This window comes from Onychostoma macrolepis, chromosome 10 (assembly GCF_012432095.1).
Source record: "Onychostoma macrolepis isolate SWU-2019 chromosome 10, ASM1243209v1, whole genome shotgun sequence".
In the NCBI taxonomy this organism is placed as follows: Eukaryota; Metazoa; Chordata; class Actinopteri; order Cypriniformes; family Cyprinidae; genus Onychostoma; species Onychostoma macrolepis.
In genome coordinates this window covers 2,454,930-2,481,987 of record NC_081164.1, presented here as the reverse complement: position 1 = coordinate 2,481,987, position 27,058 = coordinate 2,454,930, and the positions used below count along the sequence as shown (strand labels likewise).

The following is a 27,058-nucleotide window of genomic DNA, read 5'->3' as shown; positions in this document are numbered from 1 at the left end:
CATCCCATTAAACCAGCACAGGTGTTATCTTAGCAACAGAAGGCCAGAGCAGTTTGCCTAAGCAGAGAGCAGAGTTTGAGCACATATCTTGACACCGCAATAATTCAGTAAGTGTATGGGCCTCTGAATGAATAGGTGATAACAGCCATCTAAAGGTCGCCTGACCTCTCCTGTCACTCAAGATTATGATAAGGTTGAGCGACTCAGCGCTGTTTAGCAAGAAAGATCCATCATATATACAACGCTTGCTTTATTTTGTGAAAAACTTAATTGGGTGACACTATGAAAACTCATACTTGATTGTTGCTCACAAATGCAATGTAGATATACCTTTTCTATAACTGAAGCATATCAGGCATCCAACTTATGAAATTTTCTTAGCTCTCCTCGTTTTTTGCCTTTGGCCAGAAGCAAAATTTGGAAAGAGTCATGAGTTATAGTATTTACGATTCACACCTATTACGATGCAGTGCGATCTGATTACGATTCGATTCGGTTCAACACAATGCAATTTGATGCAATACAATGCAATGGAAAAAATATGATCGCTTTTATTTCTTTGGTTCAGACAGAAAGCAAATCATAAATTAACTTATGTGTCTTCTGACTTTTAACGCCTCGAGGCCTGTTTCATAAAACAAGTTTACCAAATAAGTCAGGTTTATTTCAGTTAGTCTGACTCATTGTCAAATGATTTGGTTCCATAAAGCAAATTTAACATAGGCCTAGATCAAGCTTAGTCACTGTGGCAAATTATGCTGGGAAACCTGGTCCAGGGCAGGCTAACCGTCAGGCTAAACTGAGCTCCTCTAACACTGACCAATAGGAATGCAGTGATATTACGACTGACTCTCTCACACACTATTATACCCATGCAGCCTTTCTCTCTGGTTTTATGACAGCTGTACCTTTTATAGTTAGCAGAACAGATAGCAGAACATTAGAACATTACAATCTAACATTGCTCTTTAAAACATTAACATCACTAAATAAAAAGTACATTTTAACTGCTACAAGAAACACACATGAACTCATCTGAGCTTAATTAGGACTGAACTAGCCTACATTTTATTTATCCATTACAATAGTCCCTTTGCAGTTACTGATATCATAAAAATACACTTATAGGTAGGTTTAAAATTCTACAAAATATTTAGCATAATGCATATTTGACTCAGAATTATTGCGATAATTCTGAGCCAAATGGATATATTTGCATGACTTTCTAACATTTACAGATGGAAAATATACTTGTGACATGTCAGTTATGCACTGAGGAAAACACAACATCTCAAATGCATTAAACAGCACAAATATATTCGTTGTTTGCCATGCGACATTAAAGGGGTCATATGATGCGATTTCAAGTTTTCCTTTCTCTTTGGAGTGTTACAAGCTGTTCATGCATAGATAAGATCCCTGAAGTTGCAAAGACTAAAGTCTCAAACCCAAAGAGATATTCTTTATAAAAGTTAAGACTTGTCCACGCCCTCTTAAAATGGCTCATTTAAACACGCCCCCACATGTCTACATCACTGTGTGGGAAGATTTTAATAATACAGCCCAAATGTATATGCAAAGAAAGAGGGCGTGATTTTTATTCTCACTGTAGTATTGTTGCTGCTGCCGACGCCATGTCCTGGAGACGCTGTGTTTCGTTGTGAAAGCGAAACTACTTTGTTTGGGCTTCCAAAAGAGGACACAACTAGAAATCAGTGGTTAAGTTGTATTTACAATACTGTTCCAGAACAGTTCAACCCAAATATTAGAGTGTGTGCAGCGCATTTTACGGAGGACTATTTCCTGAACCTGGGAGTAGCCTGACAGCTGCTCAAAGACTGTTTCTATAAAGTGGGGCAATTCCAACTTTGCAAGGACAGTCTGATGCTTCTGACTCACAGCCTGTAAGTATGTTTTCATATTTAAAGACTTTGCTACTGACTATTCAAACGCGAGTTTTGAGCAGTGTAGAGTAGCTCTTGTTGTTTGTTGTTTCTCCGATCGCAAATGCAGACATGGTAATATTTATGTGGCACGATGCGTAAAAAGACAGTATAAGGGGCCGTTCACATGTCGCACCTAAAAACGCATGGAGAACGCTAGGTGCGCTTTCTCCTTTTTCCCAAAGTGTTCCTTGCTTGCTCTCTGGAGGCATCTGCCGTTGCTAAGCAACCATGACCTGTGCTCTCCATGAAGACGTGGACGTTTCAGCAAAGGATAAATGGATTTCCAGCACTTAAAATCGCTTGCAATAGCTCTGCTACTAAAATTATTTAAAAATGGCTATCCCTGTACAGCTACGATCTGTTCCTTCATCTTGGCTGAGCTTTCAATGTTGTTACCGGAAAGGATGAAGCTGATTGGTTGGTTCTTGTCACGTGACCCGCGGTGCGCTTGTGGCATTCGGAAAAAAGTCAAAATGGTTTTATCTCGATGTGGCGCGAACGTGCCTGGAAAAAATGAGCACGTCGCACCGCGTGTGCGCCGCTTCCATTATGAGCGCGCCTGCCGCGTGTCTAGTCTACATTTGAAATAACGAACTTTAGCGCGCCAAAAGACGCGATATGTGAACATCATTAAGTCTAAGACACTAAGTCATTATAATCAGTAATTATGTCCACACTGGATGCAACAAATACCTCGTTAATAATGGGTTTCATTATTTTTGTCTAGTCGTGCTGGGACACGGCATCACAATACGGTAAGGGGCGTAACATTTCCATCACACGCTTGAGATATTCGGCCAATCACAAGGCACTGGATAGCTGACCAATCAGAGCATGCCTCGCTTCTCAGAAGGATGAGATTTGTGAAAATCGACGCGTTTCAGGAAGGCGGGGCATAGATGAGCGACAATAATCTACAATATGTGAAAATTTGTTTTTTTAACCTCAAACCACATAAACACATTGCATTACACCAAATACACAAAATAATGTTCTTTTTAGAAAGGTCATATGACCCCTATAAGGTCTGCTTAAGAATAAGCATGCACATTAAATTATCTTGACTCACTGAACCTGGATCAAATTAATGAGATTGTGTGAACTTAAATTGACATTATAGAACCAGCCCCAAATGATTCAGCCCGAAATGATTTGTTATGTTATTTCAGGTCAGGTTTTGGACTTTAATCCACTCTTTTCCTCAGGTCTCCGTAGTGTTGTCTCCGTCATATTCACGCAGCAGCGGTGATGAGAGAACGCGCTTGAGAAACAGTTTCGAGAGGAGAAATTAATCTACATATAAAATATTGGTCACAGATTATTGCTCACTTTCTAAACAATAAAAGTATAGCGCATCGACTAGTAATTATCAGGGGCGGTTCTAGGTTCCACTGTCAACAAGCTTGGCCCCCCTTTGGCCCCCCTAAATTTGGAATCATATCACAACAAACTATTTTGGGTGAAATGCGCAGTTTGTCCTGTAAACTATATAAAAAGAAAAACCACTGTTAAATTCAAATCTGCATTCGCTGGCTGGCACAGAGACAGAGACACACACGTTTTTAAAGCACTGCGCTTTATAACCAATCACATACGATTCTGTTGAGCTTATGAATGCAAGGACCAATCAGAAGCGTTCAGAGGAGTCATCGCCGAAGCGCCGCTATTTCGTCACCGCGCGCGCTCGCTGACTGAATTCTCTCCTCAGAAATAACAAAGTAAAGATGTACGAATGTAAGTAAGATATTAATTTCACAGCGTAAACAGCTTTAGAGATTATTATGGCAGTTTTTGAGAGTGCTTGAACTCGCTGGACTGAAGTGAAAATGTTCGTGGTAAACGTTCTTTGCTCTTTTTGTACAATGAAAGTTTTATGGGCTAATTAACTTACAATGTTTTTATTAAATCCACATAAAATACAAAGTCAGTCGTATTATATGTTTATGGTGTGACATCTGGTACTTAAGTAAAAAGACGGATTTTTATGCAAAGTTAATATTACACTATTAGGCTACTTTGCCTATCGCCCATTATATATCAACTAACATAATCAATAAAGGTGCAAAATGCATTTACTTACACATATTTGAGAATCGAGATATTTCATGATATATTTTGGGAATATTTCGAATGAAAAAATAATACATAAGCCTATATCAGTTATAAAAAATGACTGAATGAATAATACTTAATGTAGGTTAGGATGAATTTCAAAATTGTGCCCCCTAAAAGCACAAGTGGCCCCTGTCTGGCCCCCCCTGTTACTGTGGTCTAGAACCGCCCCTGGTAATTATATATAAATAAATCGGTTTTTACCGATACAAATGTGTTGCAAACGATGTATCGAGATACAAATGCCAACTTGTATCCGATGCACACTTTTTTAAAATCGATACATGGCATCGTTAACTTTTTTTGCCGATGCACCGAGCGAATCGGTGAATCTTCCCATCCCTAGTACCTTACTGCGGTCAAGCCAGCTGCAGTTCAGAAAAACACGGTCAGCTGCGATTGAAATTAGTATTAGTGTATTACTATGATTACGGTAATTGCAGGAACAACACAGAGGGAACGTGCTTCAGAGCGCTTTTCATCTAGACTCCCAGAATTTTTTTTCTTTTTTTTTTTTTTTTGTAAGTGCTTTTGTACTGCTTTAATATTCGTGTTATTTATTGGTGTCTTTGACGGTTTTGTATTACTATATTTTTCTACCTTTCACAACATTGCAATATTCATAAAAAACGAGATATGGGACATTCATCGAATTAGAGGGGCATTAAGACCCCATTTCTAATAAGTAGAAGAAATCAACGGTCAATTCTTATAGAGGACATCCCATACTATATGCACACCTCATATGAAACCATTTTACTGCAGCATTTTCAAGATATGGGACATTATTCGATTTAGAGGGCTATAAAGACCCCATTTCTAATAAGTAGATGAAATGAATGGTCAGCTCTTAAACGGGACATCCCATACTATATGTACACTTCATATGAAATCGTTTTACTGCAGCATTGTTGAGATATTGGACATTATTACATTTTAGAGGGCTATAAAGACCTCATTTCTAATAAGAAAAAGAAATAAATGGTCAGTTCTTATACGGGACGTCCAATACTACATGCACACCTCACATGAAATCATTTTACTGCAGCGTTTTTGAGATATGGGACATTATTCTACTTCAGAGGCCTATAAAGATGCTATTTCTAATAAGTAGAAAAAAACAATAGTCAGGTCTTATGGGGACATCCCAAACTATATGAATCGTCGGTTCTTATACGGGACGTCCCATACTATATGCACACCTCCTATAAAACCATTTTACTGCAGCGTTTTCGAGATATGGCACATCGTTCGATTTAGAGGGCTATAAAGACCCCATTTCTAATAAGTAGGGGGAAAAAACAATAGTCAGTTTGCAAATAGAATGTCCCATACTATATGCACACCTCATAAAATGATTTTACTGCAGTGTTTTCGAGATATGGGACATTATTTTACCTCAGAAGCCCATAAAGACCTAATTTCTGTGAAGTACAAGACATGAATGGCCAGTTCTTGTAGGGGACATTTCATATCATATGCACACTTTATATGAAACCATTTTACTGAGGCAATTTAGAGAAATGCACAATTATTTCAGTTCAGATGCTCATAGAGAGGTGAAATTTAGTAAATTGGGGAAAAAATTGTTAATTTCTTACATCTATGTGTAAATCAAATGAATACATTTTACTGTATAATTTTTAAGAAGCATGCAATTATTTCACTTATAGCGTTATAAAACTGTACATTTATCCATTCAAATAAATAAAAAATAATAACCATTTCTTATAAGGGACCTCACCTAATACAGTATGTGCACCCTTTATATAAAAACATTTTAGTGTAACAATTTGGAGTTGCATGCATTCAAAGTCAAGAGAATTCTGAGACATTGCACAATCTCTCCAATTTTGTGACCTATAGAAATGTCAATTTAAATAAGTAGAGAAAACAATTGCCATTTCATACAAGGCACCTCCTACTCTATCGGCACAGCTAAAATGAAGTCTGTGTACTGTACATTGCATGCATCCGAATACACCAAATACAACAAAATGCTATTTAACCAAATAAGTAGAACTACTGACTATTTTTTAAAAGGCACATAATAATAATAATTCCTTACATTTATAAAGCGCTTTTCTAGGCACTCAAAGCGCTTTGCATTGTGTGTGTGTGTGGGGGGTCTCCTCATCCACCACCAATGTGCAGCATCCACCTGAATGATGCGACAGCAGCCATAGCATGCCAGAACGCCCACCACACAGCAGCTTATTGGTGGAGAGGAGACAGCGTGATGAAGCCAATCAGCAGATATAGGGATTGTTAGGAGGCCATGATGGTCAGAGGCCAATGGGCGAATTTGGCCAGGATGCCGAGGTCACACCGCAACACTTTTCGAAAGACATCTGTGATTTTTAATGACCACAGAGAGTCAGGACCTCGGTTTAACGTCTCATCCGAAGGACGGTGCTTTTTACAGTATAGTGTCCCCATCACTGTACTGGGGTGTTAGGACCCACACACATCCACAGGGTGAGCGCCCCCTGCTGGCCTCACTAACACCTCTTCCAGCAGCAACCTAGTTTTCCCAGGAGGTCTCCCATCCAGGTACTGACCAGGCTCAACCCTGCTTAGCTTCAGTGAGTAACCAGTCTTGGGCTACAGGGTGACATGGCGGCCAGCCCCTCATAATACATGAGGGGTACCCAAATTCTGTTTCAGGAGATCTACCTTCCTGCAGAATTCAGTGTCAGTCCTGCTCCAACAAACCTGCCTGTAACAAGCTGTTGTTCCTGACTCTTAATTAGATTAGTTTTGGAGCTGAACTTTTAGTGAGATGTCCAGAAGCAAGACTGGGCATACGCTGTGATCCATCCATGCTCCAAACTGCCACAGAGCAAAGACTTCATATGAGGTGTTCCGACAGTGTGTGAGGTATACTGTGACAGTTCTGACAGTGTGTGACTTCATTTTAGCAGTGCTGATAGAGTAGGAGGTGCCTTGCATGCAAAGGCCATTATTTTTATCTACGTATTTAAATTGATGTTTCTATAAGCCTCAAAATTGGAGAAATAATGTACTGTCTTTAAGAACTTTGTTGAATTTGGATGTATGCAACTTCAAACTGCCACATTACACAGACTTCTCATTAGGTGTGCTGAAAAAGTAGAAGGTACTTTGGAAGAAATAGCCTTTTTTATTTTTATTTTTTATTTTTACTTATTTCTATTTTTCAATGCTGGAAAAATTGTGCAATGTCTGATAATTTTCTTGACTTTGAACCCCAAATTGCTACAGTAAAATGTTTTATATAAAGGGTGAAGATAGTATGGGAGGTCCCTTATAAAAACTGGTTGTTGATTTTTTTTTTTTACTTATTAGAAAGCATAAATGTACAGTTTTATAACTCTATAATTGAAATAACAGCATTCTCCTTAAAAATGATACAGTAAAATGTTTTCCTCTGATGTGTGTATAGAAGATGGGAAATTACTTATAAGAATCAACTGTTTTTGTACTTAGTAGATTACACCTCTCTATAAGTCTTTGAAGTAAAATAATGGTACATTTCTCTAAAATGTCTCATATAAGAACTGACCATTCATGACTTCTACTTAGCCGAAATGAAATCTTTATAGCCCTCTAAAGTGCAATAATATTACATATCTCTTAAATGCTGCAGCAAGCTGTTTTCATATGAGGTGTGCATAAAGTATGGGATGTCCTGTATAAGAACTGATTGTCCATTTCTTCTTATTAGAAATGGGGTCTTTTCGGGACTCTGAAATAAAACAATGGCCCATTACTCTGCAGTAAAATGCTGCAGTAAAAAGGTTTCATATGAGGTATGTATATAGCATTAGATGTCTTATATGAACTGATCATTGTTTACTTCTACTTATTAGAAGCCCTCTGAAGTAGAATAATGCAACATTTCTTCAAAACAGTGTAGTATAAATGACGATTCAACCGACAATTCATTTCTTCTGTTTATTAGAAATGGGGTCTTTATACCCCTCTAAATCGAATAATGTCCCATATCTTGAAAACGCTGCAGTAAAATGGTTTTATAGGAGGTGTGCATATAGTTTGGGATGTCCCCATAAGACCTGACTATTGTTTTTTTCTACTTATTAGAAATAGCATCTTTATAGGCCTCTGAAGTAGAATAATGTCCCATATCTCGAAAATGCTGCAGTAAAATGGTTTCATATGAGGTGTGCATATAGTATGGGACGTCCCGTAAAAGAACTGACCATTCATTTCTTCTACTTATTAGAAATGAGGTCTTTATACCCCTATAAATCAGATAATGTCCCATATCTCGAAAATGCTGCAGTAAAATGGTTTCATATGAGGTGTGCATATAGTGTGGGATGTCCCATATAAGAACTGACCATTAATTTCTTATACTTATTATATTATAAATTCCCTGAATCTTTTCACAATATTACATATGGTAGTTGGTGAAAGACCTAAATTCTTTGTGATTTTTCAAATGTGATTTTTGATTTGTTTGACACTTCTCTCATGAAATTTGGCACAAAGTGATGAGCCATGATCCAGCTTTGCTGCTTTTATACCCAAACATGATACCTTGACCCATTACCAATTCACCTGCTTACTGTGATATTCACTTTAAAACAGTTTAAAGTGAATATTCTATAGCCTTTTCACTTTTATTTTGCCTCTGTGGAGTGTGTTGCAGCCATCAAAATCTAAATTTGTTCATATTTACAAAATACATTTACGTTGGTCAGTGAAAACTTTGGACATTTTTTCTTTGGAATTTTTTTTTCAAAAATTTTAGAACAAAGAGAAAAATTTGCCTTTTCCACACTGTATATCGCTTGTTTAGAACACAGTCTGACACACTGTGCTACACACAAAAAACTTTCACACTGCAGTGTTTCAACAATATTCATACAATATATGCTTTACTATTCAGCAACAATCTCAGTTTGTGTCCACAGTAGAAAAAAACTCATACTTGTAACCACATGAGGGTGAAAGAATTTTTAGTTTTGGATGGACTTTCATTGCAAGGTCAAGGTCATTTTTATTTATATAGCACCTTAACACAAACATAAATGCTGACCAAGGTGCTTCACAAATAAAAAGATGACAGTCAAAAATACAGAGTTTAAAAAATTAAATCAACAACTTACATAAAACTGAATAAAAATTAAGACTAAGAATTTAACTCACTAAAGCCCTATTCGGACTGGATTAGTTTTGCAAGGGTAGATGGAGTAATGTTAATTTACCACAGGACGTCTGTAATATTAATGGCCAATTCGCACGGGTTAAGAAATCTCAGTAAAACTACCAGTAGTGGGAGGAGTAACTCGATTTACGCACCGCCATCACCTCCCTCATGCGGTCATCATGTGCACTCGTGCTATATCCATCGATTTATTAATTAAATTAATTAAATTATGATTGGATTCTGTTTGCAATAGACACTTACCTAAAGCTAACAGAAGTTTCATGCCTCTAACAAGTGCTTTCGACCTTCTTTTTGATCTGAATGTATGCACTGTCATATGCAGAAAACATTCGAGGTTTGCTGCAGACTTGTCCCACCGCCCTAGAAAGCAACTGAATGTTTCTTCAAGCGTGGAAAAAACATGGAAAACTACTTTTAAATAGGAAATTACGGAATATTTACATACATATTTAGTTTGGGATTAGTGTTACCTGAGGTAATTCTTCCGGACCTTTTTACAGAAGGTAATTCTGACATCGTCCGTAATGATTCCTGAGATGGCACATTCAGACGGGACTAAAATCACTGAGAAGCTCTGGTAAAAATTACTTTACCCCACCTCTCCATGTAAAACTAATCCCGTCCGAAGAGGGCTTAAGACTAACATATATAAAATTATGAATAGGCCTGAGAAAAGAGATACAATTTCAAAGATGATTTTAATGCAGATGAAGAGGAGGATAACCTAACAGATTGAGGTAGCGAATTCCACAGCTTAGGGGCTAATACAGAAAAGGCTCTGTCACCTTTAGATTTCAAGCAGGACTATGGGATGGTTAATAGTTTGTCAGAGGATGATCTAAGAGATCTTCGGGGAGAGTATGGACAAATAAGGTCTGAGATGTAAACTGGAGCCAGACCGTGCAAGGCTCAAGGGGTGTACTTTAGCACACTTACATTGGCTACCAGTTAAATTGACAACCTATTAACCGTCCCATAGTCCTGCTTGAAATCTCACCCCATGTGCTCACTCTTTTTCTTCCCCATTAAGAAGCAAGATGCAGCATTTTGAACCAGTTGTAAACTTGAAAGGGAAAACTGGTTGACACCAGTTAGAGAAAGAGAAAGAGAGAGAGAGAATTTGAATTTTAAGTTCACCTTTATTTTTACAATTAGTTTACATTATATGATAACATTTATTTTTTTCAAACCATCAAAACAAACTCATCATCATGCAATGTACATAATACTTCATTTATTCCCCATAATTCTGTAAACTTTGTCAGTGAATCTACCAGCTTGTAGTATGCATACTCCACTCTCAATCGATACGCTACAAGCCCTAAAAACATGGGTACAACACTTACTGCTCCTTGCCCCAACAGTTTATTTTTCCTTGTCTTCCAAATGGCTAATTTTGCAGTACCAGATAAAAAATTCATTAAAACCAACACATTTTTCTTTCGAACCGAGTACTTGGGCCCATAAATGAACAATTGAAAGGAAAATTCTTCACCCAAGGACAAAAACCAATTACTTAATAACCCAAAAAGATTACCCAATCGTGAACACTGCACAAAAAGGTGTACCACATGTCTGTTTGTAGCTATTGCCCCATGTACAATCCTCCACTGGAGGTCACCTGCCCGTTTGTCAATCGGACGTTTGTACAGAGAACGCCAGCAGCCTTTAGGAGAAGAGCCTAGTCCAAAAAATTGTGTCCATCTTGTTGCAGGAACTCCATTCAATAACTGCATGTTGGAAATTTTCACACATATCAAGTAAAGAGTCTTTTTTCCAGCAGATTCAAAATCTTCCAAAACTAGGGTACTTAAAGACATCAAGCAGCTTTCATTTTCTTCCCAATCTTTCACCGCAGCACTTATGATGATTGAGGGAAAACTGTAATCATACCTTTCTACCCATTCATTTAAAACAGCTGGGTTTTTCAAAAAAACATGATGATCCACTCTTAATTCCTTGAATATTTCTGCAATGCACTGTTGTAGAAAACGGATCGATTTCACCCCACTTCTTCAGCTCAAGGTTTGCACATCACTTCCCATAATGTGTCCCAGTTTATTACACCCAGCCACCAAGAAGCATTTCCGCAAACTTTCAGAGTTCAACAGTCTTGAAGGTAAAAAAGGGTTTAAAAAATTGGCTCTTCCAGTATCCAAGGACCAGCAGGTATATCAGATGGTCTTGATATAACAAAAACCTTCCAGGCCTCTAACACAGATCTATAAAAAAGTGGAAGATCAACCATCTCAGTCTCTTGTAACTGCATTATAAATAAATGTTTATCAAAACCCATTCCACCAGCTTTCCTTAAGAGAGCTTTTGCAGTGTCCATCCAAGCAGAGTTTGTTTTATACAATAGTCTCTGAGCTGTCTGCAGACGAAAAGTCATGATCCTGGACTTAATATCCACCAAGCCCTGCCCTCCTTCTTGTACTGGAAGATACAAAGCAGCTGAACGAATCCAGTGTTGTCCTGACCAGAAAAAGGTCACCAACCTTCTTTGAACACTTTGAATTAGTCCTGTAAGTGGCTGCAATACACTCAGTTTATGCCAAAGAGTAGATGCCACTAAATTATTAGTAACAAAAACTCTTCCCCTGTAGGACAGCTGAGGTAGAAACCAATTCCAGCGAGACAATCGGGTATACACTCTTTCCTCTAAACTAGCCCAATTTAACTTTTGAACCAAAATAAATGCCTAAAATCTTTAAGCCCTCTGTCTTCCATTTAAGATTTCCTGGCAACTTTAAAGAATGTTCATGAAGACCCTGCCCTGCCCAAAAAGCCTCACATTTATCCCAGTTAAGTTTAGCTGATGAGGCTTTTTCATACATATACAGTACATCAGACAGAGCCTTAAATCTTGTGCATGATTAAAAAACACTGTCACATCATCAGCATAAGCACTTACGCTAATACTTGAATTCTGAAAAAAACCAGGAACAATGAAACCAGACAAAGTTTTACGTATATTTAAAAGAAGAGGCTCAATGGCAATACTATATAATTGCCCTGATAAAGGACAACCTTGTATGATACCCCTTGAAACTGGAATTGGTCGGCTTAAATCACCTCCCACCTTAACAATGCTGGAAGCACCTCTATACAACAATTTAATACAGTTTAAAAAATGTTCTCCAATACCAATTTTTTTAAAAACATTAAAAAGATAAGTGTGGTCAACATGATTAAAAGCTTTTTCATGATCTAAGGAAATTAGACCAACTTCCATTTTAAAAATATTACAGATATCTAGAACATCCCCGAATTAAAAACAGATTGTCCATTATCGTTCTTTCAGGAATACAGTAAGTTTGATCTCGATATACAATTAAATTAAGATATTTTTTAAGTCTATTGGCAAGACACTTAGACAAAATTTTATAATCTGTTGTCAATAAGGCCACAGGTCTTAAATTTTTTAAAAGAGATAAATCTCCCTTCTTTGGTAATAAAGATAAAACAGCCCATTGACAAGAAATAGGCAAGTAACCATCATTATTACATTCACATAAAACCTCATAAAAATCTTCTCCAATACAATCCCAGAAACGCTTGTAAAATTCAGGCGGTAGCCCATCAATGCCAGGAGATTGTCCAATGCCAAGCTGGCCAACTGCAATAGTAAGTTCTTGAAAAGACAGTTCAGTGTCCAGGGCAATCTTTGAGTCAGAGTCTATTTGAGGCAAGTCTTGAAATAGCTGTTCAGCACAATCATTATCAACATGATCAGCAGTATAAAGACATGAATAAAAATTCACAGTATCTTGCCACATTTCCATAATATTGCTGGTCATTCTCCCATCAGGAAGACGAAGACATACCATCTGTTTCTGCTGTGCTGCTTTACGTTCTAAGTTGAAAAAGTAAGCACTAGGTGCGTCCATATCTTTAACAGAAACATACCGAGACCTTACTAGGGCTCCTTTTACCCTTTCATTCAGAAACAGCCCCAGCTCTCTTGTTTTTTCCTGCAGGTTGTTATACAAATTGGGAACATATCTACCTATTAATTCCCCCTCTATGTTTGATATATCTTTCTCAATAGATTGAATAATTTCCTTTAACTTATTAGTGGAATTAGCAGTATACTGCTGACAAAACAATTTAATATTTACCTTGCCTATTTCCCACCATTGTTTTAAACTTTCAAAATTTCCTTTACACATTTTCCACTGTTGCCAAAAAGTTTCAAAATGTTTACAAAAAATAACATCTTGAAGCAATTTAATATTAAAATGCCAGTAAGAAGACTTCTTTGTACATTTTGACATACTTATAGTTACAGAAACCAAATGATGATCTGTGAACCCTACTGGAATTATACAACAATCAATAATCCTATTACTAAAATGATTAGACACATATATCCTATCCAACTGAGCTGCACTAACTCTATTATCCATCATTTTAGCCCATGTACTGTATATTGTCTCACTTGTGGATGTTTAATACGCCACATATCTAAAAGTTCTCTCTTTAATTATTGTTGATAATTGAGATGAAGATTGCAAATGAGGTTCTTCATTGATACGGTCAATGGTATATTCTTCAGTACAATTCCAGTCACCTCCCATAATTATGTTGCCATCATTCGAACACTGTTTAAGAATATTACTCAACATACTGAAAAAAAATACTCGCTCCTTCCCCACATTGGGTGCATAAACATTTAAAAAATAAAAAAGGATTCCCTCAATTTCAGCCTTAACCAATACAAGTCTACCATGTACTGGTTCTTTTGTTTTTAAAACATTAATTTGTAAATCTGGCGAAAATAGAATAGCCACCCCTGCACTCAGATTTGTTTTGTGACTAAGTACATATTTCCCCTTCCACCACAATCCCCACTCAACTTCATTAACGATGTTGCTATGCGTTTTTTGAAGGAAAATTATGTTTAAATGCTTTTGTTCTATTATTTCAGAAACCAGAGCACGCTTATGTCCATCCCTTCCACCATTAATATTAAGTGAACCAACCCTCAATACTTCCATAAACAAAGCTGGAAGAAAGAGCAGACAAACAATAAAATGTAAAAGAAAAGACACCACTTGATGCATGGAAGGTCAATTATAAAAATGTTTTTGACATTCTCTTTTTTCCTGTTTATACGATTCTTCCTAACTGCAGTTAAGTGTTTCTTTAAACGAAAGCGCTTTTTTTCACTCAAGAGATCAACCCCCACAGTCTTCTGAAGAAAAGTAACTGACTTTACAAACTTCTCTACATCAGGAAAAATTTCCTTAACATCAACCTGCCTTCAAAAAAGTATCATCCAGAAACTGATTAATTTCTTCCAAAGTATACAATGAAAGATCTTTTTGAGAATCTTGGGAATTCTCCTCAAGCCCACACTGTGAGCAAGAGTCAATATCCTGCAAGGATGCAGTCTCATCTGACAAAGCATCTTCTGCACTCATCAATAGCTCCATTTGGTTCTTCTCTGTATCACAACCATGCTGATCAACACTAGTACTTGGCACCACATCCTTATTACATTCATTGTCCTGTTCAACCTCTAGAGTTTCTTTACCTTTACCAACATTATCATCAACATTAGCATTTGAACTTTGCCCCTCAATCACTTCCATCTCTGAAATATTTTCCACTGTATTTAAAGGCATATCAGTCTCTGAATGACTCACTTGAATGAATTCTGTACTCTCCTTCTGAACAGTGTGTTTAACCTGTTCACCCTCTATCCCTGGGCCTTGACCAATGTTTTCCTGTCCACGCTCTTTATGCGGACACACTTGCCGTTTATGGCCAACCTCGCCGCAATCAAAACAGCGCAAATTTCCAGTAATCGCGTAGACCATATATGATCCTCTTTCATGTTTCATACGAAAAGAAACATTCAGCATACGATCTGGTGAATCTAAAAACATGTAAACCTGTCTCCTAAAAGACATTACATGTTTCAATGCCAGGTGCTTACACCCCAGAGAAATCGCTCTGAACGGACTCACAATCTTGCCAAACCGCGTTAATTCACGCTCTAAGACATCATCAGAGATAAACGGCGGTACATTTGAAATCACTACCTTACTAGATGTATTATGTAGCGGTGTAACTTGCACCAGTTCATCTTTAACGACAATACCATTTTCAATAAACTGATTAACAAGCTGTTGTTGTTTAAAAAAAACAGCTAAGGCTTTGTTCATTCTAGAAGCAGAAGAAATATTCTCATGTCCTACCTTCTCTCCAAAAGCAACTAGAACATCCTCTACCATCACTCCATCCTCTGGTATACACCTGAATCCATTACGCAGGGAGATGGATGGCGTCTCCACGTGGGACGCCATCCTCTTACTGTCTTACACAACTCCCACTTAAATCACAAGATTAAAGTAATACCAAACCATGCAGGGAAAAAAGAAACATAGACTGGAAAAAAAAGTGAACTTTGACAGCTTCACTCTCACCCAACACCACTCTCACCCACGACCTCCCAGCATGCACCTCGAGAGAGAGAGAGAGAGAGGGTGAGACAAAGAGAGAGAGAGAGAGAGAGAGAGAGACTCCAGTCGGACTTGGGCCGAAAATTCTGGTAAGCTGTCGGACAAGTGCCGGGCTTTTGTTAGGCTAATAAAAGTTAAAAGTTTAATATAAGTCAATATACAGGTGCTGGTCATATAATTAGAATATCATCAAAAAGTTGATTTATTTCACTAATTCCATTCAAAAAGAGAAACTCGTATATTATATTCATTCATTACACACAGACTGATATATTTCAAATGTTTATTTCTTTTAATTTTGATGATTAGAGCTTACAGTTCATGAAAGTCAAAAATCAGTATCTCAAAATATTAGAATATTACTTAATACCAATACAAAGAAAGGATTTTTAGACATCTTGGCCAACTGAAAAGTATGAAAATGAAAAGTATGAGCATGTACAGCACTCAATACTTAGTTGGGGCTCCTTTTGCCTGAATTACTGCAGCAATGCGGCGTGGCATGGAGTTGAACAGTCTGTGGCACTGCTCAGGTGTTATGAGAGCCCAGGTTGCTCTGATAGTGGCCTTCAGCTCATCTGCATTGTTGGGTGTGATGTCTCTCATCTTCCTCTTGACAATAACCTTACAGGTTCAGGTCAGGCGAGTTTGCTGGCCAATCAAGCACAGTAAAACTATGGTCATTGAACCAGCTTTTGGTACATTTGGCAGTGTGGGCAGGTGCCAAGTCCTGCTGGAAAATGAAATCAGCATCTCCATAAAGCTTGTCAACAGAAGGAAGCATGAAGTGCTCTAAAATATCCTGGTAGATGGCTGCGTTGACTGTGGATTTCAGAAAACACAGTGGACCAACACCAGCAGATGACATGGCAGCCCAAATCATCACAGACTGTGGAAACTTCACACTGGACTTCAAGCAACATGGATTCTGTGCCTTTCCACTCTTCCTTCAGACTCTGGGACCTTGATTTCCAAATGAAATGTAAAATTTACTTTCATCTGAAAAGAGGACTTTGGACCACTGAGCAACAGTCCAGTTCTTTTTCTCCACAGCCCAGGTAAGATGCTTCTGATGTTGTCTCTGGTTCAGAAGTGGCTTGGTAGCCCTTTTCCTGAAGACATCTGAGCGTGGTGATTCTTGATGCACTGACTCCAGCTTCAGTTCTCTCCTTGTGAAGCTCTCACAAGTGTTTGAATCGGCTTTACTTGACTCTATTCTCAAGCTTGCGGTCATCCCTGTTGCTTGTGCACCTTTTCCTACCCAAATTCTTCCTTCCAGTCAACTTTGCATTTAATATGCTTTGATACAGCACTCTGTAAACAGCCACACCTTTCAGTAATGACCCTCTGTGACTTACCCTCTTTGTGGAGGGTGTCAATGTTCGTCTTCTGGATCATTGCCAAGTCAGCAGTCTTCTCCATTATTGTGGTTTCAAAGAACAAGAGATACCCAGAATTTATACTGTAGGGATGGTCATTTATTCAAACTCAAATGTAAATATTCTAATATTTTGAGATACTGACTTTCATGAGCTGTAAGCTCTAATCATCAAAATTAAAATAAATAAACATTTGAAATATATCAGTCTGTGTGTAATGAATGAATATAATATACAAGTTTCACTTTTTGAATGGAATTAGTGATATAAATCAACTTTTTGATGATATTCTAATTATATGACCAGCACCTGTATGTCATTTTTCCCATTAATAATAGCCTAATGAGCCACAAACTAAGCATTCGTTTGAAGTAGGGAAAATACAAAAACCTCTTTATTTATTTGTGTTAAAACGCGGGTATACGTCAGTCATATTCGTTCTGTTCAAGTTTTGTGTTTAATATAAACACCTGCGGAGGTGGTCTGAGTACGGTTCGCTTTTGGGACCTTTTATTGGGGTTTGAGATCACTTGTTTATTCACATATACGAGGTGAACCACTCCGAGAGCGTTTGCAGGGCTCAAACAAACTAGGTGTGAAAAAACCCTGAAATACTTACGGAAACAGCTGCTTAATATAACCATTCTATTATAACGGTATGCAGACCTGTGACCGCTCATTTCGTTTTAAATCTGTGGTATAAATAACATTTTCTACTGGATGACACGTCGCTGCTGCACAATCATTGTGTCATCACAACCAGGCCTGCCTACACTTTAGTGAACACAGATTTTTATATAAAACTGTTATGCTACTGCTTTTACTAGGCAGAATTTAAAACATAAAATCTTGCACTACTGGAAAAAAAAATAAAAGGATACAGTTTACTGATATTTTAACACCACGACTGGACCTATACCAATGTCACCATTTTTGAAGTACCCATAGCCACACATTAATATGCATAAAGAAATGATATGCACCTGCATTCCTATAGCCTGAACACGCAAGGTCACCTTTTCCACAAATTATTTTTAAGTTTCGAAAACTTGAGGCCAATTGTCAAGAGCTTGCTTTCATGGACCCCAAAAAGCCATCGTCATGGAAATCTTGGGTGTCTACCCCCACCCCAAAATAGGGGTTATGTTAACACAACCGTAGTCACATTAAAGAGCAAGTTCCACTGTTTAAACTCTTTGACATTAAACTAAAGGTTCATAGGGGAGCACTTTAAACTGTACATGGCTCCCCTTAACAGTTACAGTAACTAAACCAGCAAGTATTCCACCATCCTGTAGTGGTATTTGGGGGGCAAAAGAGACCAAGAAACCTGCTTTGCTTAAAACATTTATTGGGGTTTCAATTCTGGATGACATTCGCATCAGTTTACCAGAGTCTTTTAGCCCTTGACCGAGTAGAAGCGGCTTGAGGAAGATGGTTGAGCAGGAGCATTCTGGTTGTTCATTGAACTGTAGCTACTCAAGACCTCAGAAGCACTGGATGTACCTTGACCAGCAACACTTGTTTCATAGGGCAAGTGCTGGAACCCAGGGGTATACTTGCTAGAAAGACTTTGAGATTGGAAAGAGCCACCGTAACTGGTGCTACCACCATGTGCAGAAACAAACTGACCAGAAACTCTCGATGAGCCTCCTGCAGAGGACAGGGAAGAGAACTGCATTGGAGAGCTACCCTGTGATGCAGTAGCATCGGAGGTCCGAATAACTGGTGTCAAATGAGTGGCTGAAGGCTGCCATTTTTGAGACTCCCGGCTTTGGGACGCAGAAGCGCCTTGATATGATTGGCTGGACTGACTAGCAGCACCTTGGGGTGAGGACAATGACACACTTGCATATGGGTAAGACCCATGGACAAGCTGACTAGCAGCATCTTGAGGCTGAGATGATCCACCATAAGCAGTGCTTCCCTGCAGGGTGAAGGGAGTAGAGGATCCTGCCTGGGTGCCAGAGCCCCCTGTGAAGGTAGATGTAAACGGCTTCTGTGAATCCTGAACGGTACCATGACCAGCAACAGCTTGGGGTGAGGACAGTGACACTCTTCCATAAGAGGATTCATACCCAGGGGCAAATGGACTTGCGGCATCTTGAGGTGATCCACCATAAGCAGTGCTTCCCTGCAGGGTGAAGGGAGGAGAGGACCCAGCCTGGGTGCCAGAGCCCCCTGTGAAGGTAGATGTAAACTGCTTCCGTGAACCCTGAACAGTAGTAGATGGACCAGCTTGGGGTGAGGACAGTGACACTCTTCCATAAGAGGATTCATACCCAGGGGCAAATGGACTTGCGGCATCTTGAGGTGATCCACCATAAGCAGTGCTTCCCTGCAGGGTGAAGGGAGGAGAGGACCCAGCCTGGGTGCCAGAGCCCCCTGTGAAGGTAGATGTAAACTGCTTCCGTGAACCCTGAACAGTAGTAGATGGACCAGCTTGGGGTGAGGACAGTGACACTCTTCCATAAGAGGATTCATACCCAGGGGCAAATGGACTTGCGGCATCTTGAGGTGATCCACCATAAGCAGTGCTTCCCTGCAGGGTGAAGGGAGGAGAGGACCCAGCCTGGGTGCCAGAGCTGCCTGTGTAAGTAGAGGCAAGCTGCTTCCTAGAAAACTGAACAGTTGTAGACTGACTGGCAACACCTTGGGATGAGGATGATACACTTGGATAGGAGTGAGACACAGGGCCAAGTTGACTTGCAGTACCTTGAGGCCGTGGCGATCGATCATAAGCAATACTTCCTTGCAGGGTGAATGGAGTAGAAGACCCTGACTCGGTGCCATATCTAGAGGTAAACTGCTTATGTGAACTCTGAACAGTAGTAGACTCACGGTCTACACCTTGGGGTGACAGTGCACACTTGCAATATAAACTATCATATGGAGATGGAGAGCCAGGGGCAAACTGACTTGTGGTACCTTGAGATGGGACAGAACCACTCATTCCCTGCGAGGTAAAACCAGTAGAGGCCCCAAACTGAGCTCTAGAGCTGCCCTGGGAGGCAGAGGCATATTGCTTACGGGACTCCAGACACCGGCAGACTGACTGGAAGTGCTTTGGGGTGAGGAAACGGGCTTGGAGTAGTCAATATGCCCTTGGCTAGAGGTAGCTTGAGACGGTGGAAGCAATCCACTGTAATGGTTGCCTCTCCGAGATGCAAACTGATCAGAAGCGCCCACTTGAGGCAGAGAACCAACCTGTGAAACAGCTCTATAGGAAGACCCGCTACTTGTGGCCTGGCTATAGATATCTTGGGGCGATGACATGGGAGCGCTTACATATTTGGTAGGGGACAAGGGAGCATACTGACCCAGAGTGCCCTGAGGCTTGTGAGAAAAACTAGTAGAGCTACTACCTCCCTGTACTGAGACATAACGACTAGAAGTTGCTAACTGAGTGCCAGACCTGCTCTGGGTGCTTGGAGAACCACTAGGTGAACTTTGAGCACTTGTGGACTGGCTAGAAACCCCTAGGGTAAAGCATCAAGCTTGTTAGACATCAGGGATCCTGGAGTATATGGACTAGAGGCACCTTGAGACAAAGCACTGTAGCTACCTTCCCCCTGAGAAAATACACGTTGACCCGAACTTTCTGATAGTATAGGGCTACTTTGAGAAGTGGAAGTGGCACCTGGAGCAGATGAACTGCTGTAAGAGATACTCTCCTGAGAGAACACAGGCAAAGAGGCTTCTGCTGATTTATGAACAGAGGTTTCCTGGGAGGTTGACAAATGCAAACCATCACTGGTGGACTGGTCAGAAAAGCCAAGCTTGGCAGGGTAGCTACTACTCCCTCCCTGGGTAGAAACGAGGTGTCCAGAACCACTTGCAGCATACAGAGTCTGCAAACTCAATCCACTAGCAGCACCTGAAATACTTGATCCAGCAGATGTCAAGCTGCTTAAAGGCTGTTCATCTAGGGGCAGAGGCAAGAAAGCAGAGACAGAGCTGCCTGGAGCAGTTTGGGCATGGGACGTTGACTGAGAGCTGCTGGAACCACCTTTGACAAACTGGAGTAGATTAAACTTTGACCTGCTCTTCAGGGGTTTGTTAGAGAACAAACTGGAGCCCACTTCTTCAACAGGCAAAGTCCCAGTCACACGGGCCTCTGGCATAGAAGACTGGACAGCATGAGGTGAGAAAGTGTCAGAAGGCTGACCCCACTGTTGATGGGCATTGGAATAAGCGCCACCTATAGAATTAAACAAAACAGAACACATTTGTACACAAGTCCCACTAAACAAGCATCTTTGAAAGATAAAGGAAAAAGAAAACACTGCACCTTTAAATCCATCAGTATTCTTCCAAAATAGCAGGAAAACTACTAGCAAGGGTAACCTACAAATTTGAAGAAAAATAAACATTAATAAATGTTTGCAGAGTCATTCAGAAGCACAGATTGAATTAATAAACTGACCTTTTCCACCCTTGACCCATGACAAAAATCCACAAATGCTCCCAAACTCTAATGTTTTCACGGTCTCAAACCCCTACACATAACCTACAAATCCAGACGGTGGTACGTGTATTTTGTAGGCCTTCACCAGTCCAATTAGAGCAATTGACTAATTACATGAAATATTGTTCACCTGGGAAACGATGATTGATGATTGTTTTGTGAAGGCTCTGACACCCTCTGCAGTTTAAACATTTTAAAGCAGCTGATTAATCCCAGAACATTACTTTCACTTATACAAATTTTTATTTATTGGATTATGTGCTAATTATATTACTTTAATCAAAATTTGGGGGCGGGTGGTCCCCTTTGTTTGTTTTTTTCCTTTTTGCTCAGTATTTTCTTTTGCAAATATGTGGCATGGATTTGAAAGAGTTATACTAAATTAGGTGGAAATTAAAAACAATCCTGGACCTTTTCTTATAGTCTGAGTTAGCAAGCTACTGTACACAAACAAGGCTTAGACAAACTACAAAAAAAATTCATTTACATCACATCAAGTTTTATTTCATGAAGCAAGTGTTCACATACATATTTTAGGACAACAATCACTTGATATTACACATTTTACCACAGTATATTCATGGCACCAAAATAAATGATAACAAACATATTGCTTACACAAACATATATCAAACATTTTATACAAAATGTAAAATAACTAACAGTACATGACAAAAGACAAATCTATTGCTCAGCGTTTGGTTTTCCTACTTTGATTTGATAGGGCCACTATGCTTTTCAATTCCTTTGTGATGCATTCTATGAACATATGGCTTCTTTTCACACTTCATGATAAATATGTATTTATACATATTTTATATATAGTGTATTCATTATAACGATGAAAAATTCGTAGAATACATTAAGCCATTATTCATTCACTTCTGAAATACAGATACAGACTGCTTTGTGATGTTCTAAAATCTTAGAACAAAGAGAAAAATTGGCCTTTTCCACACTGTATATCGCTTGTTTAGAACACAGTCTGACACACTGTGCTACACACAAAAAACTTTCACACTGCAGAGTTGCAACAATATTCATACAATATATGCTTTACTATTCAGCAACAATCTCAGTTTGTGTCCACAGTAGAAAGAAACTCATACTTGTAACCACATGAGGGTGAGTGAATGAATGAATGAAGATTTATATAGCGCTTTTATTGTGTATTGCTATACACCCAAAGCGCTTTACAATCATGTGGGGTGTCTCTCCTCAACCACCACCGGTGTGCAGCACCCACTTGGATGATGCGACGGCAGCCAAAGGACAACGGCGCCAGTGCGCTCACCACACACCAGCTACAGGTGGAGAGGAGATAGAGTCATAGAGCCAATCAAGTGGATGGGGATTATTAGGAGGCCATAATTGACAATGGCCAGAGCAGGGAATTCGGTTACACCCCTACTCTTTACGATGAGTGTCATGGGATTTTTAATGACCACAGAGAGTCAGGACCTCGGTTTAACGTCTCATCCGAAAGACGGTGCTCTTTTGACAGTATAGTGTCCCTGTCACTATACTGGGGCATTAGGACCCACACAGACCACAGGGTGAGCACCCCCTGCTGGTCTCACTAACACCTCTACCAACAGCTACCTAGTTTTCCCAGGAGGTCTCCCATCCAGGTACTGACCAGGCTCAGCCCTGCTTAGCTTCCATGGGCAACCGGTCTTGGGCTGCAGGGTGATATGGCTGTGGCATTCATTCATTCATGAGGGTGAAAGAATTTTTAGTTTTGGATGGACTTTCATTGCAAGGTCAAGGTCATGGTCATTTTATTTATATAGCACCTTAACACAAACATAAATGCTGACCAAGGTGCCTCACCAATAAAAAGATGACAGTCATACAAAAATACAAAGTTTAAAATATTAAATCAACAACTTAAACCAATTAACCGAATAAAAATCAAGACTAAGAATTTAACTCACTAAGACTAACATATACTGAACAAAATCATAAACGCAACACTTTTGTTTTTGCCCCCATTTTTCATGAGCTGAACTCAAAGATCTAAGACATTTTCTATGTCTTGATTGTGTTTTGATTGTGGCCTGTGGAATGTTGGTCCACTCCTCTTCAATGGCTGTGCGGTTGCTGGATATTGGCAGGAACTGGAACACGCTGTCATATACGCCGATCCAGAGCATCCCAAACATGCTCAATGGGTGACATGTCCGGTGAGTATGCTGGCCATGCAAGAACTGGGATGTTTTCAGCTTCCAGGAATTGTGTACAGATCCTCGTAACATGGGGCCGTGCATTATCATGCAGCAACATGAGGTGATGGTCGTGGACGAATGGCACAACAATGGGCCTCAGGATCTCGTCACGGTATTTCTGTGCATTCAAAATGCCATCTATAAAATGCACCTGTGTTCGTTGTCCATAACATACACCTGCCCATACCATAACCCCACCGCCACCATGGGCCACTCGATCCACAACATTGACATCAGCAAACCGCTCACCCACACGACGCCATACACGCTGTCTGCCATCTGCCCTGTACAGTGAAAACCGGGATTCATCCGTGAAGAGAACACCTCTCCAAAGTGCCAGACGCCATCGAATGTGAGCATTTGCCCACTCAAGTCGGTTACGACGACGAACTGCAGTCAGGTCGAGACCCCGATGAGGATGACGAGCATGCAGATGAGCTTCCCTGAAACGGTTTCTGACAGTTTGTGCAGAAATTCTTTGGTTATGCAAACCGATTGTTGCAGCAGCTGTCCGGGTGGCTGGTCTCAGACGATCTTGGAGGTGAAGACGCTGGATGTGGAGGTCCTGGGCTGGTGTGGTTACACGTGGTCTGCGGTTGTGAGGCCGGTTGGATGTACTGCCAAATTCTCTGAAACGCCTTTGGAGACGGCTTATGGTAGAGAAATGAAACATTCAATTCACAGGCAACAGCTCTGGTGGACATTCCTGCAGTCAGCATGTCAATTGCACGCTCCCTCAAAACTTGCGACATCTGTGGCATTGTGCTGTGTGATAAAACTGCACATTTTAGAGTGGCCTTTTATTGTGGCCAGCCTAAGGCACACCTGTGCAATAATCATGCTGTCTAATCAGCATCTTGATATGCCACACCTGTGAGGTGGATGGATTATCTCGGCAAAGGAGAAGTGCTCACTAACACAGATTTAGACAGATTTGTGAACAATATTTGAGAGAAATAGGCCTTTTGTGTACATAGAAAAAGTCTTCGATCTTTGAGTTCAGCTCATGAAAAATGGGGGCAAAAACAAAAGTGTTGCGTTTATAATTTTGTTCAGTGTATAGAAAATTATGAATAGGCCTGAGAAAAGAGACACAATTTCAAAGATGATTTTAATGCAGATGAAGAGGAGGATAACCCAACAGATTAAGGTAGCGAATTCCACAGCTTAGGGGCTAATACAGAAAAGGCTCTGTCACCTTTAGATTTCAAGCAGGACTATGGGACGGTTAATGATGTTGAGTGTGGGATTTGTTTTCATTAAGAATAATCAATCAACCATAAGCATTAATATTGTTCCAAGAATAGGAAAGATCTAGCATTAAACACCAAAATAAGCGCTACAGATCTGAGAATGCGAGATTGCTTGCTGCTGAAGACGCTGTCGCTCTTTGTCTCTTTTCAATGGTTGTAGAAATGGTCGTTAATTCTTATGGGTACAGCACAGATTTTACAGGTAATAACAGGATTAAAAAGTCATGGCAACAAATTATTTTTTATAGTCAGTTTAATAAGTTGAAACGATTTTCAGTCAATTTGATTCAACTCAACTTATGTCATTGTAGGCTTAGGCTACTTTTTCAATGAATTTTAATGAATATACGAATTAATAAAATGGATTTGATTTATTTTTTGTTGCAAAACTTTCATTTATTTATTTTCAACACCGCACCCCCAACCCCCATTTTTCCCATTCACTCCGAGAGCGTTTGCAGGGCTCAAACAAACTAGGTGTGAAAAACCCTGAAATACTTATGGAAACAGCTGCTTAATATACGCCGATCCAGAGCATCCCAAACATGCTCAATGGGTGACATGTCCGGTGAGTATGCTGGCCATGCAAGAACTGGGATGTTTTCAGCTTCCAGGAATTGTGTACAGATCCTCGTAACATGGGGCCGTGCATTATCATGCAGCAACATGAGGTGATGGTCGTGGACGAATGGCACAACAATGGGCCTCAGGATCTCGTCACGGTATTTCTGTGCATTCAAAATGCCATCTATAAAATGCACCTGTGTTCGTTGTCCATAACATACACCTGCCCATACCATAACCCCACCGCCACCATGGGCCACTCGATCCACAACATTGACATCAGCAAACCGCTCACCCACACGACGCCATACACGCTGTCTGCCATCTGCCCTGTACAGTGAAAACCGGGATTCATCCGTGAAGAGAACACCTCTCCAAAGTGCCAGACGCCATCGAATGTGAGCATTTGCCCACTCAAGTCGGTTACGACGACGAACTGCAGTCAGGTCGAGACCCCGATGAGGATGACGAGCATGCAGATGAGCTTCCCTGAAACGGTTTCTGACAGTTTGTGCAGAAATTCTTTGGTTATGCAAACCGATTGTTGCAGCAGCTGTCCGGGTGGCTGGTCTCAGACGATCTTGGAGGTGAAGACGCTGGATGTGGAGGTCCTGGGCTGGTGTGGTTACACGTGGTCTGCGGTTGTGAGGCCGGTTGGATGTACTGCCAAATTCTCTGAAACGCCTTTGGAGACGGCTTATGGTAGAGAAATGAAACATTCAATTCACAGGCAACAGCTCTGGTGGACATTCCTGCAGTCAGCATGTCAATTGCACGCTCCTCAAAACTTGCGACATCTGTGGCATTGTGCTGTGTGATAAAACTGCACATTTTAGAGTGGCCTTTTATTGTGGCCAGCCTAAGGCACACCTGTGCAATAATCATGCTGTCTAATCAGCATCTTGATATGCCACACCTGTGAGGTGGATGGATTATCTCGGCAAAGGAGAAGTGCTCACTAACACAGATTTAGACAGATTTGTGAACAATATTTGAGAGAAATAGGCCTTTTGTGTACATAGAAAAAGTCTTCGATCTTTGAGTTCAGCTCATGAAAAATGGGGGCAAAAACAAAAGTGTTGCGTTTATAATTTTGTTCAGTGTATAGAAAATTATGAATAGGCCTGAGAAAAGAGACACAATTTCAAAGATGATTTTAATGCAGATGAAGAGGAGGATAACCCAACAGATTAAGGTAGCGAATTCCACAGCTTAGGGGCTAATACAGAAAAGGCTCTGTCACCTTTAGATTTCAAGCAGGACTATGGGACGGTTAATGATGTTGAGTGTGGGATTTGTTTTCATTAAGAATAATCAATCAACCATAAGCATTAATATTGTTCCAAGAATAGGAAAGATCTAGCATTAAACACCAAAATAAGCGCTACAGATCTGAGAATGCGAGATTGCTTGCTGCTGAAGACGCTGTCGCTCTTTGTCTCTTTTCAATGGTTGTAGAAAT

The 27,058-nt window shown here is 39.9% G+C and overlaps 1 protein-coding gene across 1 annotated transcript; it reads right to left on the bottom strand.

Annotated features, from left to right (window-relative positions):
• Positions 1-18,417: 18,417 nt before the first annotated feature.
• Positions 18,418-21,611, bottom strand: LOC131548553 (probable ATP-dependent RNA helicase ddx17). Its single transcript, XM_058789927.1, has 3 exons — positions 21,510-21,611; positions 21,375-21,430; positions 18,418-21,284 (listed from the first exon to the last, which is right to left on the bottom strand). The coding sequence occupies exon 3, from the start codon at positions 20,034-20,036 to the stop codon at positions 18,483-18,485; it is 1,554 nt and encodes a 517-aa protein (XP_058645910.1). The 5' UTR covers positions 20,037-21,284; positions 21,375-21,430; positions 21,510-21,611; the 3' UTR covers positions 18,418-18,482.
• Between the last annotated feature and the right edge of the window lie 5,447 nt (positions 21,612-27,058).